This window comes from Aulonocara stuartgranti (assembly GCF_965226115.1).
Source record: "Aulonocara stuartgranti genome assembly, chromosome: 13".
Classification (NCBI taxonomy): Eukaryota; Metazoa; Chordata; class Actinopteri; order Cichliformes; family Cichlidae; genus Aulonocara; species Aulonocara stuartgranti.
This window is the reverse complement of record NC_138949.1, coordinates 10878475-10891150: the sequence shown is the minus strand read 5'-3', so window position 1 is coordinate 10891150 and position 12676 is coordinate 10878475. Positions and strand designations below refer to the sequence as shown.

The 12676-nt window shown below is 42.2% G+C and overlaps 1 protein-coding gene across 8 annotated transcripts in view; it reads left to right on the top strand.

Moving 5' to 3' along the window:
• ate1 (arginyltransferase 1) overlaps positions 1-12676 on the top strand; it is a 51707-nt gene that overhangs the window by 20645 nt on the left and 18386 nt on the right. For 5 of the 8 annotated variants that reach the window (XM_082557678.1, XM_082557675.1, XM_082557673.1 and 2 more), the window contains 4 exons: positions 338-370; positions 5651-5832; positions 7284-7331; positions 9293-9392. In XM_082557678.1, the coding sequence (XP_082413804.1) occupies positions 338-370; positions 5651-5832; positions 7284-7331; positions 9293-9392 (363 nt within the window). The remainder of the gene's footprint in view (positions 1-337; positions 371-5650; positions 5833-7283; positions 7332-9292; positions 9393-12676) is intronic. The other 3 variants (XM_082557677.1, XM_082557676.1, XM_082557672.1) reach the window with 1 other exon arrangement.

The following is a 12676-nucleotide window of genomic DNA, read 5'->3' as shown; positions in this document are numbered from 1 at the left end:
TATCTGGTGTGGTGTTTTAAATGAGAGAGAAACTATTTTGACATTGGGAGCACTGCTTATTTTTGCTGTCACGGTGTCCTCCCTGTAGTGCGAGCTGCAGTTGATAGGGTAAATGTTTTCATTTGTATAAATACAGTTTTCCTTTTAATTCCCCGTAGTGAATGGAGGGCTTCATTTGAAATGTGACACCTGAGTAGAAAGAAAACAGGGAGGGATAAGTTATATAGAACAGCAAAGGAGACGTGTATGGTTTTCATTTATGCCTTTTTCAAAAGAGCTGCTGACCCAGAGAGCTAACTGTTTTTCTCTCTGTCCCCCCCTCTGCTTTCCTCCACAGTTCAAGAGATTTCTCTGTGATTCACCGTTAGAGGTATGTATTTCCTTTGGCCTGTTGACAGTTTAATAACCCCCTGCTTTTAAATGTCTCTGTTCATCCAAATGTGTTACCTGGAATGATTTGCCCCAACCAGTAGAGGGTCTTCCTGAAATTACTGTCATGGAGATTATGATAATGACTTGAAAAACGCCTGGGGTTTCGGTTTTTAGTTCCTCATCACATTCACTCAAAAGAAAGAAAATCTAAACTAGTTGCCCTTTTTCAGCACATACCAACCCTCTACCTTTGGTCTGCCTCTTAGAGAGCCCTCCAGCTGGATTGAGTGGAGCTGAGGGATTTGGAAAGGGGGTTTTGTTTCATATCGGAGGGGTTTTAATTTAGCCCTGTGTTAGTGAAAGGGGGTGCCGAAGGAGGAAAATGGTAAATGTGGTGTCCAGATTGCAACTGTGTTGAACATAAGGTCTTCAGAGCAGTCCTTCCCTCTGGCTTTGACGGGATAGAACATACCACATTTATACCACTGCCCATTACTTTGCGTGGCGTGGTACAAATTACAGGTTGATGAGGAGATTGTGTGGGCCCACTTAACAAGAAGCAATTATTCAGGCACCATTAGAAATTTAATGGCAGCTTCTGGTGCATTAATTAGTGAAATCTTGCTCGTAATCTGTTTACTGTGTAAATTTTTAGATGCTTTAATCTGTATACAGAAGGATCTGGAAGAGCATTGGTGGTTAATCTGGTGGTGTTTGCTGTGAGGTGCAAGTTTGCAGTAAGGCATCACTGAGCACTTGTCAGGCCTGTTGAGCTGCAGGCTTCAGAAATACCACTGGACCTCTTGGGTCAGGACAATTACACCAACAATTAGACCCAGGATGGGTACTTATAACAGCCACTTTAATGGGATTGAGGTCCAGAGCACACGCAGACTGACTGACACAAACGCAGTCACTCTCTTTTGCCCCGTGGGCCCCCTCAGGTCTCCGCTAATGAACATCATTAGTGTTTATAGGAAACAAGCTTTTATCACCTCGTCAAGGCTGGAGGCCAGGCAGCTGAATTACACAGTTCTGCACACATGTGCACACCAAAACTGTGCCACACTACCTCGCATATTTTCCTGCCTTCAGTGTCCCCTCCTCTATGCCAGTTGAGGAGGCCATCTCTTTTCATTCGGCGTCCTCTCGTGCAACTTGTTTTTCTTTCCTTCTTTCATCCTCTCATCTCAGTCTCCCCTGTCTCTCTCCAAACGCTCTCCATTTCAGAATTATTATACATGGATTTCTGCTGTTGCTCTGCGTGTTGGCCTCCATCTGTGTCCAATCAGAGTGCTATTAAAATACACAGACACTCACCACATGGACCAGCAAACTCTGTGGTTCATCAGCTCACATATAAGCCTGCATTTTTAAAAATGTATGAGAAATGCATACTTCCAAATTGTAATTGGGACACAGGTAGTCTAATTGTTTGATTTCACCAAAACTGCAGAGGATTCATGCCGAAACTAAGTGGCAGTTAACAGAATATGCCATAGAGTTTTTCAGATGCTTTTACATACAAATGCAGAAATGTAAACACACTGGTTCTGCCTGTCTCCAAACATGATGAGCACTTCAGTGCAGGAGAAACACAGGGTGTTATGGGTTTTGTGGGATTTGTCTCCTCATTCAGTTTTCCTTTTATGAATAAACAACCTACACAGTAACAGGGGTGCAGGACTGTGGCTTTCAGTCTTTTCTTCTGTAGTTTGGTCATCTCTGTCTTTCCCTTCTTAGCATTTTGTCAGAGAATTATTTTACTATGTAAAGAAATGCAGACTTTTCCAAAAGACTTTGATCACTATGTGGAATATACCAAAAAAAGGATGTGGAAAAATAATTTTAACCTTATTCTTTTTGGTCGTAAATTTTTACAAAGAGGCATTGTCAAATGTTGGAACACAGAAATTGATTGAATTATGAAAAAAAAAAAACATGTGATCATAGTGAGTTTTGATGCCAGGAACTCATTTCCAGAAAGGTGGGACTGCTGTGTAATGGTCAAACCAAATCAAAAACAGACAAAAATAATATGTAAACAAAAGCACAGAGTTTAACTTAGCATGACTCAGTAAAAACAGGTTCCAGAGAACTGCTTTAAAATAAGTAAGGTCTTTCTTGAAAAAGATGGCTGGATTGCAGCATCCACTGTATGGACAAAAGTACTGGACCACCTTCACCTAACACCTACAGGAGCTGCTTGGCCTTGGAAAACCACACCATGAAGCTCCCGACAGTTTTTGCGTTGATGTTGCTGTCAGAAGAGGTTTGGAACTCAAGACTTGACTTTTGTGCACTGTTCATCTCAGCACTCGGTGACCCCCACTCTGTAACTTTACATGGTCTGACTCTTGAGTTGCTTCCCAAATGCTTCCACTTACAGTTGATTACAGTTCATTGTGAAATATCTAGAAAGGGAGAGATTTCACAAACAGACCCGTTGGAACAGCGGCCTCCTACTGCAGCACCCTGCTCGAATTTAGCGAACTCTTTGAAACTACAAAGGCAGACTGCCGGACTGAGAAATGCAACAAAAACATCTGAACTGAAAGACTAAGAGGTTCCCTTTTAGAGTGTATTGCCCCATAATCATTACATTATCACTTAGCATTAATGGTGCTTTCACAGGTGTGCAAGTTACCTGTGCTTTGTGCGCCATCACGGATGCTGTCGTATATGTTGCTTTCAAGCGAGGTGGTCCCTAACTGCATGCAGCATCCATGAATTTAGTTCAGTGGGGGTCGTATTTCTGGATCTCGTTGATGTGTTTTGTTTTTTTTTCTTTGCAAAAATAGAATATTGTGCATTTAGCAACAAACTGTTTCAGTTGTCATTGGAAGTGCTGCTGAGCCAGTGTTGGGATTTCCTCTGCAGTATTGTCTGTTTTTTAATGCACTTTTATCGGTGGATCTTTTCTCTGACCAATTTCTTGGTCGCATCTCAGAATAGTCTGCAAAACGTCTCATTGTAGGTGGTGTTATCATCCAAATTTCTGGAATTTTGCATTGTAAAACACTTTTTTTAAATTCCTGAGCTACTTGCCCACGCAGCCTTTTACAGAGTGGTGAAACTCTCCACATCTATACTTCTGAGTGCCTCAGCCTCTCTAGGATACTTTTTTTTTGAACACCAAATTTACTTATTAAACTTTTTAGTTGTGATATGTCCCTGTTCTACCACTTGGTTTTACAGTCATAAAACTTTTTCTCTATTTCTTTTAACCTGAACTAACCTTTTAAACGTGTTGCTTATGCTAAATTAAAACATTGCATATATTTATGTTTATCTTTGCACAATTTACAGTGAAATATAAGACAATCATTGTCATATTCATTTCTGTTCACATCATCCGTCTTTATTTTAGGCTTCTTCCTTAAAGCTAACTTAACCATTCAAGTCTGAGATAAAGTGTCTATAAAGGGAATATAAGCTCATTTTTGTCCTTGAAGGGTTCACAAAATCCAATTATTCTAATTCAGCAGAAGTTTAACTAAATGTCTCCCTGAGCAGGTTGAAATAAACACACGGTATACCACCTCATGGCTTTATCAAGCGTGCTACACACATAGCCCTGTATTTAGGCCATATGTGAGTGATTTGGGGCTGCTGGGAAGCTCTGGGGTGGTTAGAAGTGTTCCAGGGAATGTTTAGATTGTTGTCATAGTTGCAAGGACACAACCATTAAGCTGTCGTTTGAGGTGATGCACAGGTCAGTCTGACAAGATCAGGCTTGAGCGCGGTACAAGCTTATAAACAAACACACTCTCATACACACACTCAGGCAGCCATTGCAACTCTTGCATGAGCACTCACATTCATAATAACGCTCAAGTGTGTATGCTGAACGTGCGTTACGAAAAATCATCTTGTGCTCTTTCCTTTTGACAAAGCCTCTGGTGTTTTAGTGATAAATGGCGCTAAAACATCAGACCAACAGTTTCCCCCAGCTATGGATGCACACACACTTTTAAATCCACATCAGGCAGTGCTTTATCGAGTTGTGGTCATTGTTGTCCTCCACCATCGCCAGCTGACCGTTTGCCAAAAATGTTCATTTTTATTCTTAAATCATCTGTCGGTCGCAGCTAAATCTCAATAAAACCTCATAATCTACATCTAACGTCATGTGGCCTCTTTTATGGAGCTGTTAGGAAAGGATAATTAAATTACCTATCCACACACACACACACACACACACACACACACACACACACACACACAAAAATGGCCTCTGGTATTGATTGTGTCAGGCAGTTAATTACACCTGGGTACCCAAAGGCCTGACCTAAAGGGATATAACTTTTATTACCAGTTCTTCTTAAGAAAACTGTCAGTCTGCTGGGGTCACAGAGCTGCAGGGAGGTGTGGGAGTGGGTGAGAGATTCTATTTGGTCAGGTTTAACTTGGTCAGAGCGCAGGCCCAGTGGCGCACTGGATTAGTGATCTAGCTCTCTCAGTGTTGTGATAACTAGCAGCGTCTGTGCTTCTTAACTGCGTCCAGATGAAGGCTGGAGAAGGAGACGGATCCTGTTACTAGTACGCTGAAGAAAGACACATACACAAACATAAACCAATACCCTTGCTTAATATGACTTTTAACCCCAAACCCCAAGCCTCTAGATTTAAGCCTCTGGGATAAAAGAAGTCAGCTGACTTGATTGAAAAACCCAGCATGCAGTAACCCTGTGAGAAACGCAACGTGTTACAAAAACTTAACAGTTTCATTAATGGAGGGAGGCCCGGGCGCATGGGTGCTCACTTACACCCGCATTCTTTCGTGCCGCAGGGGGAGTGCAGACGCAGACATGTATAGGAGGAAAGCTTGGCAACACTCCACTACCGCCTGGTGAAATGGATTTTGCTCGTGCAGGGTCTTTTTATTAAAATCCTCTCCTGGAGTGTTTCTGTGGCCAGTGGCCCCCCCCCCCCCCCCCCCCCCCCCCCAACAGCCCAACTCTGCTCCTGCTTTCACTCCACATTTGGGAGCCATTAGCAGGCCGAACGTGAGGCTACTGTACACCCCCACACATAATGCGTGAGGCCTGGCAGGGAGAAGCACGGTCTGTAATACAACATCATACAGGTGTGAGTGTGCAGAAAAGAAAGTGGATCAGTGCAAGAAAGTAAACGAGCGCTATTAAATACCACATTCTCGTTCCTCTGTGATTTATATATTTTTACATGCAAACTATACTGTGCACTAGAGTACTGCTATTGTTCTGACCAGTGACTATTTTCTCTTAAACTTTTCACTCTGTTTGCTTTCCCCCAGGCAGAATATGCTCCAGATGGGCCTGAGGTGGGCTACGGCTCCTTCCACCAGCAGTACTGGCTGGATGGACGTATTGTGGCAGTGGGGGTGATTGATATCCTGCCTACCTGTGTGTCCTCCGTCTACTTGTACTACCATCCCGACTTTAACTCACTGTCTCTGGGCTCCTACTCTGCTCTCAGGTTTGTTGTCAGCACTCAAACACAATGTGCTTGCTGTTTACGTGAAAAACTGCTGTGAAGACAGAAGTAAGCCACTGGGACATGATGCCAGTGGTGTTTTTAAAGGGCTTGGCGTAATAAAACCTCACCGGTGCGCACATTACTCACGGCAGCACCATAGAGTGCGTTACAGTTGGTCTTAAACGACCACAGCAATGATTACGAAATGCAACATGCAGCTCCTTTTAAGAAAGAAGTTGCTTTGTCTCTTATTCCTTTCATTCTTTCTTCCCTAATGTCTTTGTTCTGTCTTTGATGCTTTCTCACTTTCCTGCCTCTCATGTTTGCCCTCCTCTTAACCTCTCTCTCTCTCCCCCTGACTCTTGGTCTATTTGGTTCCTCCCACATTTTATCTTTAGAACTGTATACTATAAGTGCCACAGTACTCTAGGTCAGGGAAAAATACCTCTTTCTTCACACTTGATTGGTTGAGGCAGTGCTCTGTTTTGCGGTTCAGCTGATGACAGTTCTCTCTCTCCCAGGTTGAAATAAGAGAACTCACGCATACTCTATAGGTGCACATATCTGGCGTTTCCTGTTAAAATGTAACCCAGTAATGCGAGAAAGGCTTTTAAAAATTTCTCTGCACATATGCGAGGGACCGGGTGATCTTCGCTTTAAAGTTGGTGTGCACAGGTGTTAAAATGGGAGTTGTGAGCGTTTATGTGCAGTCGCGCACAGGATCTTTTCTCATATAGAGGGAACACCTCGGTCATCCTAAACACACAGCCCACCCCTCCATCACTTATTATTGTAAGAGTCTGACTCAAAGAGTAACACAGAGTGTTCGACGTGTGGAGGAGGCCTTGGAGAAGGAAGCCAGCGGGACTGAAATCCTCCCACGTGTTTACAGACACCAGAGAACGGTCTTTGATCAGGTCTTGGACACTCCCTAGTCTGCTTGGACTGGCTGACTCTGTTCAAAACTTGCTGTACAGAATGCATGTGGCCCTCTCACCCCCTCTCTGGTATATGCATATATTCATTACATTAGATGGCGTTCCTACAGCAGGCCCAGTTGGATTGGAAACTTAACTTTTCAGCCGCAATCAAGTTCATTCTAGTGTTTAAAAAAAAAAAAAAAATGTTGGTAATTTTCCTTTCTTTTTCTATTTTTTTAGTAACAAGAGTTCATGGAAAGTTCTGGAATTTTACACCAATACCTCTTTGGGAGTCCTGATTTGTGTATTTACTCGCTTATCATTTTACAAATCACGTGTAGCGTTTAGATAATGTCAGAGCTGAAATAATATACGCCTGGATGTCAGGCAATACAACAATACTAAAACAAGTAAAGCACTGTGCGCGCTATTTAGCTGTGTCAGTATGCTTGTATGTGCGATTCAGCAGGAGAAACAGGAGAGGGAGATGTTGAGAAATTTCTCATAAGAGTGCTGCTCCTTCTTCCACAGGCCCCCGAGGACAGAAGGAAGAGGGGAAGAAAAGAGGCGCATAATGAGGTGCCTGAAGCACTGTGTACAGGGAACACAGCTGGTGTTAAACCTGGATCTCTCTTACGAAGATGTCCTGATTATGTTGTCGTCAATGATCTCAAACCAAAATATACTGTATTTCTTAATCAGGCTTAATCTGATTGAGTGTTTATATTTTTCTGTAAACAGTCTTGTAGTTGAATGCGCACATAGCCTATGAAAAGTAAAAATAAAAAAAAAATAATTCTAGATAACAAAAATATCCACTTTTAAAATACTTAAACATATGTTTGCAGTATTTTGCAACAAAATTGCAAAAATTGCCATTTGAGTCCAATCAACATGGACTCGAATGGCAAAAATTCCTGCAGTGGCCCCACTTTTAACCACATATATATTATATAGATTACTCATAAATGCTGACACAATAAAATAAGTATCTGTGTGTTTCCCATCACTAGAAGCTCAACACAGTTCTTGTAAGATTAGGTAACAAAATGTTTCCACGTGCATGCAAAGCTGCAAAAAGCATCTCATAGCATGCATTATTATGAACCGTGTGCTTGCGTATGCACATCAGTATGAGGGAAGCTGTGCAGGAGCAGAGGGCTTGATAATTGGCTTGTGCTGGAGTGTCAGATGGCTGAAGAGGGGATAATGGCGGACTCAAGCTGCTGCCATGGGGGTGGAGGTGGGGGGTGTGAAGGCCTCAAGTGAAGGGGGCCTATGGCTTTTTGTGAATGGGCCCCTCGCCTCTCTTGACCCCCCCTTCTTCCCTGATTCAGGCCTGCCGGGCCCTTTTGTGGTGAGGGGATGGGAACCCAGGAACCTGGCAGCAAGCGGGTGACCTTCTAGCACCTCTCTCTTGCTGCCTCTCTTCTCCGTCCCTTTCTCTTTCTTGACCCTCCTCTTTTATATTCTCCTCCTGTTCCCTCTCTCTCCCCCCACCTCCCTTGCTTGGCTTGCTTTGTCCCATGTCTTATTTTTCAGTGCATCTATTTTATTTTAAGGCCTCTTTCTCTGTCTGTTAAGTCTTGTAAGAATGGGAATTCTCCCACTTCATTTAAGCAGGTGAAACACAGAAGTGGAAGGAAGAGTGAAACAAAAAGGATAGGGGGGGGGGGGGGGAAAGAGGAGCTGGAATTTAGTTATGGAATAGCGAAGGAAACGGCCGAGAGAAAGGAGAAAATAGGCTTTCAGTAAAAGGATGCAATTAAGGAAGAAGCTATTGGGGAAAAATAAAGCAGGCGAGACATTTACTGTATTTGGAGGTGGTGTATAAATCCTCCAAGTTCTAAATCTTTATTTTACACACTCTCTTCCTCCTTTTTCAGCACCTTCTTCTCTGCTTCAGGGCTCAGGGCTGATAGAGAGAAGGCAATTGTTTTTGTGTAATGACATGAAACCAAAAAGAAGGTGAAAAAAAAAAACCTGCCTTTTTGAGTGTGGGTGTTTACTTCCTCAGCTTAGGCACTGCTCTAGACATAGCAGCAAGTGCCATTTATATGCTGCTGATGGACTAACTTGTAAGTGAAAACACATTTTAAGTTAGTTGGTGTATTTTTTGATGTATCAATTTGAATGTTTTATTAATTCCTTTGTTGTTGCGTTGTTATTAAAAATTGATACTTTTCTGATGCAGCATCCCTGCATATGCAGTTAAAACTGTGCGAAACTCCGAATCAGCTCATCATCAGGGTTCATATTTTTCAGAAGAGTAAACACTGCAGTAAATAATCTAATTAACCTGACAATAAAATAACTGTGTAAATCGCAACCATGATTTTTCTACATGGGAAATTGAAATTGGTGCCCTGTGGTGCACAAACTCCAGCTATGAGGAAAGTGATGTCGGATCGAGCCATCCTTTTAAGACGCAGTGACACTGTATGCTGCTTGAATACAGTATGTGATGTTTCAAAAAGCATGAAGCCTTTTCCTTACACTTAGCTCTCTGACAAGGTGCATTTGTGTGTTTCCTGCCACAGGGAGATCGCTTTTACCAAGCAGCTGCAGAAACAGTCTCCCAAGCTGTCCTACTACTACCTGGGCTTTTACATTCACTCCTGCCCCAAGATGCGGTATAAGGTACGCATTATCTCACACGTACAGCACATTTATCATGGTTATCACACTTTATATTGACAATATATTTGAATTTCAGCACTGGGGTCCTACGTTGTTGAGGTTTTGTAAACTGGAATTCACATATCAATGACTTTAAGTGTTTTATACTCTGATATAAATGCTTTTATATTTTAACATTTTGGTACAACAGTAGGAGGCCTGTTACGACACTGATATGCTGGAGATTTGCCATCTTGTAATTCAAATGTACCTCTTTGCTCTCCTTTCTTGGGCCTTTTAGATCTCAGATCAGATCTCTGTTCTATACTCTTTCAGTTTTGTCTCTCTTGCCCATCATGTCTCAGGCCAGTGACCAACATGCTGTAATGTCTTTTGTTTGTAAAATACCAATATTAAGTACTAATATAGTTTTTCTTTTGCTGCATAATATTTATAGCTTTATAATATAATCACAAAGGGCCCTGTAGATCTCTTTATATAAAATCCCAGCACCTGCCTTAATTAACATTACAGTCTAAATTACAATTTGGAATTCATTCACCATAAGTTTATCTGGATTAGCAACATTTATCAGTGATGGTTTGAGTATAACACAAGCATGAGTATATACTCAAATGCTCCTGTTAAAATTTATTCATACACAGTCAGTATATTTGATGGAGTGAATAGAGCATGTGAGGGAAACAAAGTGATGGTGAGGACATCCAGGGAAGTAAGAGAGGATGAGGCTGCTGAAGACATTAAAGGTTTAGCGAGAGGTTACACTGGTGACAGCAGCCATAACTCAGCAGTGAGAAGAGTTCAGGATGCTTCCACAGAAATCTGCATATACACTGCAGTTTACCTGCTGTAGAAACTGACACAAATAATAAATGTGGATACACAGAGGAGCCAGGACTCCCAAACATAACCTCAGTTCACACCAGAAACCACTGAAATATCTATAGCTTAGGAGGATGATGAAAGAAAGGAGTCTTTCCAAGTGCTTTAGTTTAGCTAAGTTTTTCCCATTCTTTCTCTCTTTTTCTCATTCATCTGCTAATTCCTCTATTTCACTGTCATTTCATTCAGATGTTCCCAGAGCTTGTTCTTGCCCATGGGAGACTGATGTCTTGTTGGGGATTATGGCAATGTGCCACATCTTTTTATCCATTTACATCTTGCTTTGGATAGTGCTTTGTCCAAATTCTCAGTTTGGGACTCTGTATATGGAACACATATGCTGTGTGTGTGTGTGTGTGTGTGTGTGTGTGTGTGTGTGTGTGTGTCTGTGTGTTGAATCTTGATCACAGTGTTTGTCTGTGAACTCTGTTACCACAGCACCTAACTCCTCCTGGCTCTGGTATTTACTACCCCCAGCCCCCCATATCTGCTCTTGTGTGTTTGCCTCTGCAGCGTGTTGTTCACAAACTCCCCACTCGGCCCTATTTTACCCTTGGGGAGGAACACAGAACGAGGGTGAGAAGGTTGCCCGGTTCCCACCTTTGGGCTTTCCCGATCCCACAGGAACACAGACACATTCAAATGTACTCTGAGCACATGCACGCTGTCTTGTGTTGTCTGATTTGCATATGAGCCTCAGTAATTCAATAATGCACAGAGATGCTGTGGAATTGTCACTTAGATGGGGCAGTGCCTACGCTGTTTTTGTGTTGAAGGTTTACTGGTTTCTGGATCTCAGCGCTGCCTCTCGGCTGCTTTAAAGAAAAACACACCAGCTCCTGAACTGTGCTGGACACCACTCACGCCCCATGAACACAACTTCCTCTCTCTATTTTGCACACCTTTCCCTCCCTTCTTTTCATCCTTGCCACTTTTTCTAGAAAGCCTCTGTTCCCATTACTTACTGTGACTTTTCCTTTAGTTTTTCTGCCCCTCCATTTGGGCCTTTGTCATGTTTTATGCTGAGTTGTTGTTTTTCACACTCAGAATCTGAGCTTTTTGAGGTGATATATGATTCATGATCTTAATGTTTGTTTGTTTGTTTTTACTATGTACCGAATAATCTAAGAGATCTAAGCATCTCCCATTCCCACCTTGAGTACTGTCTGCATGTGGTAATGATGACATAATCAGAGTGTTAGTGCAAGCATAAAAGGCTCTACTAAGGCAGGTCACTGAGACGAGTGTTAAAATATTGTAAAACCAGTTTCTTCTGTATTAAATTTCACACTTGTTGACGCCATACTCCCATTTTCCTGAGGAGTAGGACTGTATTGTTTATATTGCACTGTGAGAATTTTTTTTATTTATTTTTGCTGTATACTTTTACACAAGGGGCTGGAAACCTCGAATATCAAAAGAGACATTTTTTAAGCAAAAACATCTGTATGGATACTCAAAACATATTTGAGGCTCATATTAGCCCATTGACATTATTAATAGTTGTAAGTAGTTTAAATCTTTTAACACATGTGACTATTTTGCAGGAAGCTATTTATTTAATTGATTCTTTGGTATTGCTATGAAAGTATTGGACTAAAATTAGTTTAAAAATGTTATTTTTACCAAAAAGCTGGAAAAGTTCCACCATTTTTCCTGCTTCAGAATGGGTCTTTGGAGGGTGATTACCCACCTAAGCATGAGTGGGCCACATATAGTTAAGGCAAAGATTTAGTAACAGTAACTCAGTCATCAAGGGTGTTTTTAAGCCACAGGGAGCCACTGAAGGCGGGCAGAAGAGCCCCATGTGGGTCTTTTTTGTGATCTGTTAGCGATACCTGTCTTTTACCCTCATTCTTCATCACGCTAATGGACTTGGCTGTCAGGCTACAAACTTTACTGTTCTGCAGGTTTCAATTTTGCAGGAGAGTTTTTTAACCAGGTCACATCTCTGCAAAGGAAACGCTACATGCGAAATGGTTTGAAAACTCTTAACAGTGCCAGAGACTGGGCATGGTCCTGCAGAGTAGCCTTAAAGGGTCCTTGAAGACTTGGAGTCCAGCCAGGAACAGAGGGTTGCCTGGCCAGTGTCAGACCCTCTCCTTTGTTCTCAAAGCTGGGACTGAGTGTCCCACAGAGTCTTGCTGGTTTGGCTGGTGGGTTCAGGGTTTGACGTGACATCCTGCCCCTGGCTCCTGTCCCTGGTTCTTTGGCCCTGCATGGCCCTGTGATGTCAAGCTGTAGAGAGCAGAAGGTGAAGCTGTTGGAGGCTAAATGAGACCAAAGGTCTTGGCCCTTCTGCCACTGTTCTTCTTTCACAATGCTTCTCGTGTGTTAACGCTAACATTCATTTGAATTATCTTGCTTTCATGGATTCCATCCAGTGTTGTCAGTGTGTCTGA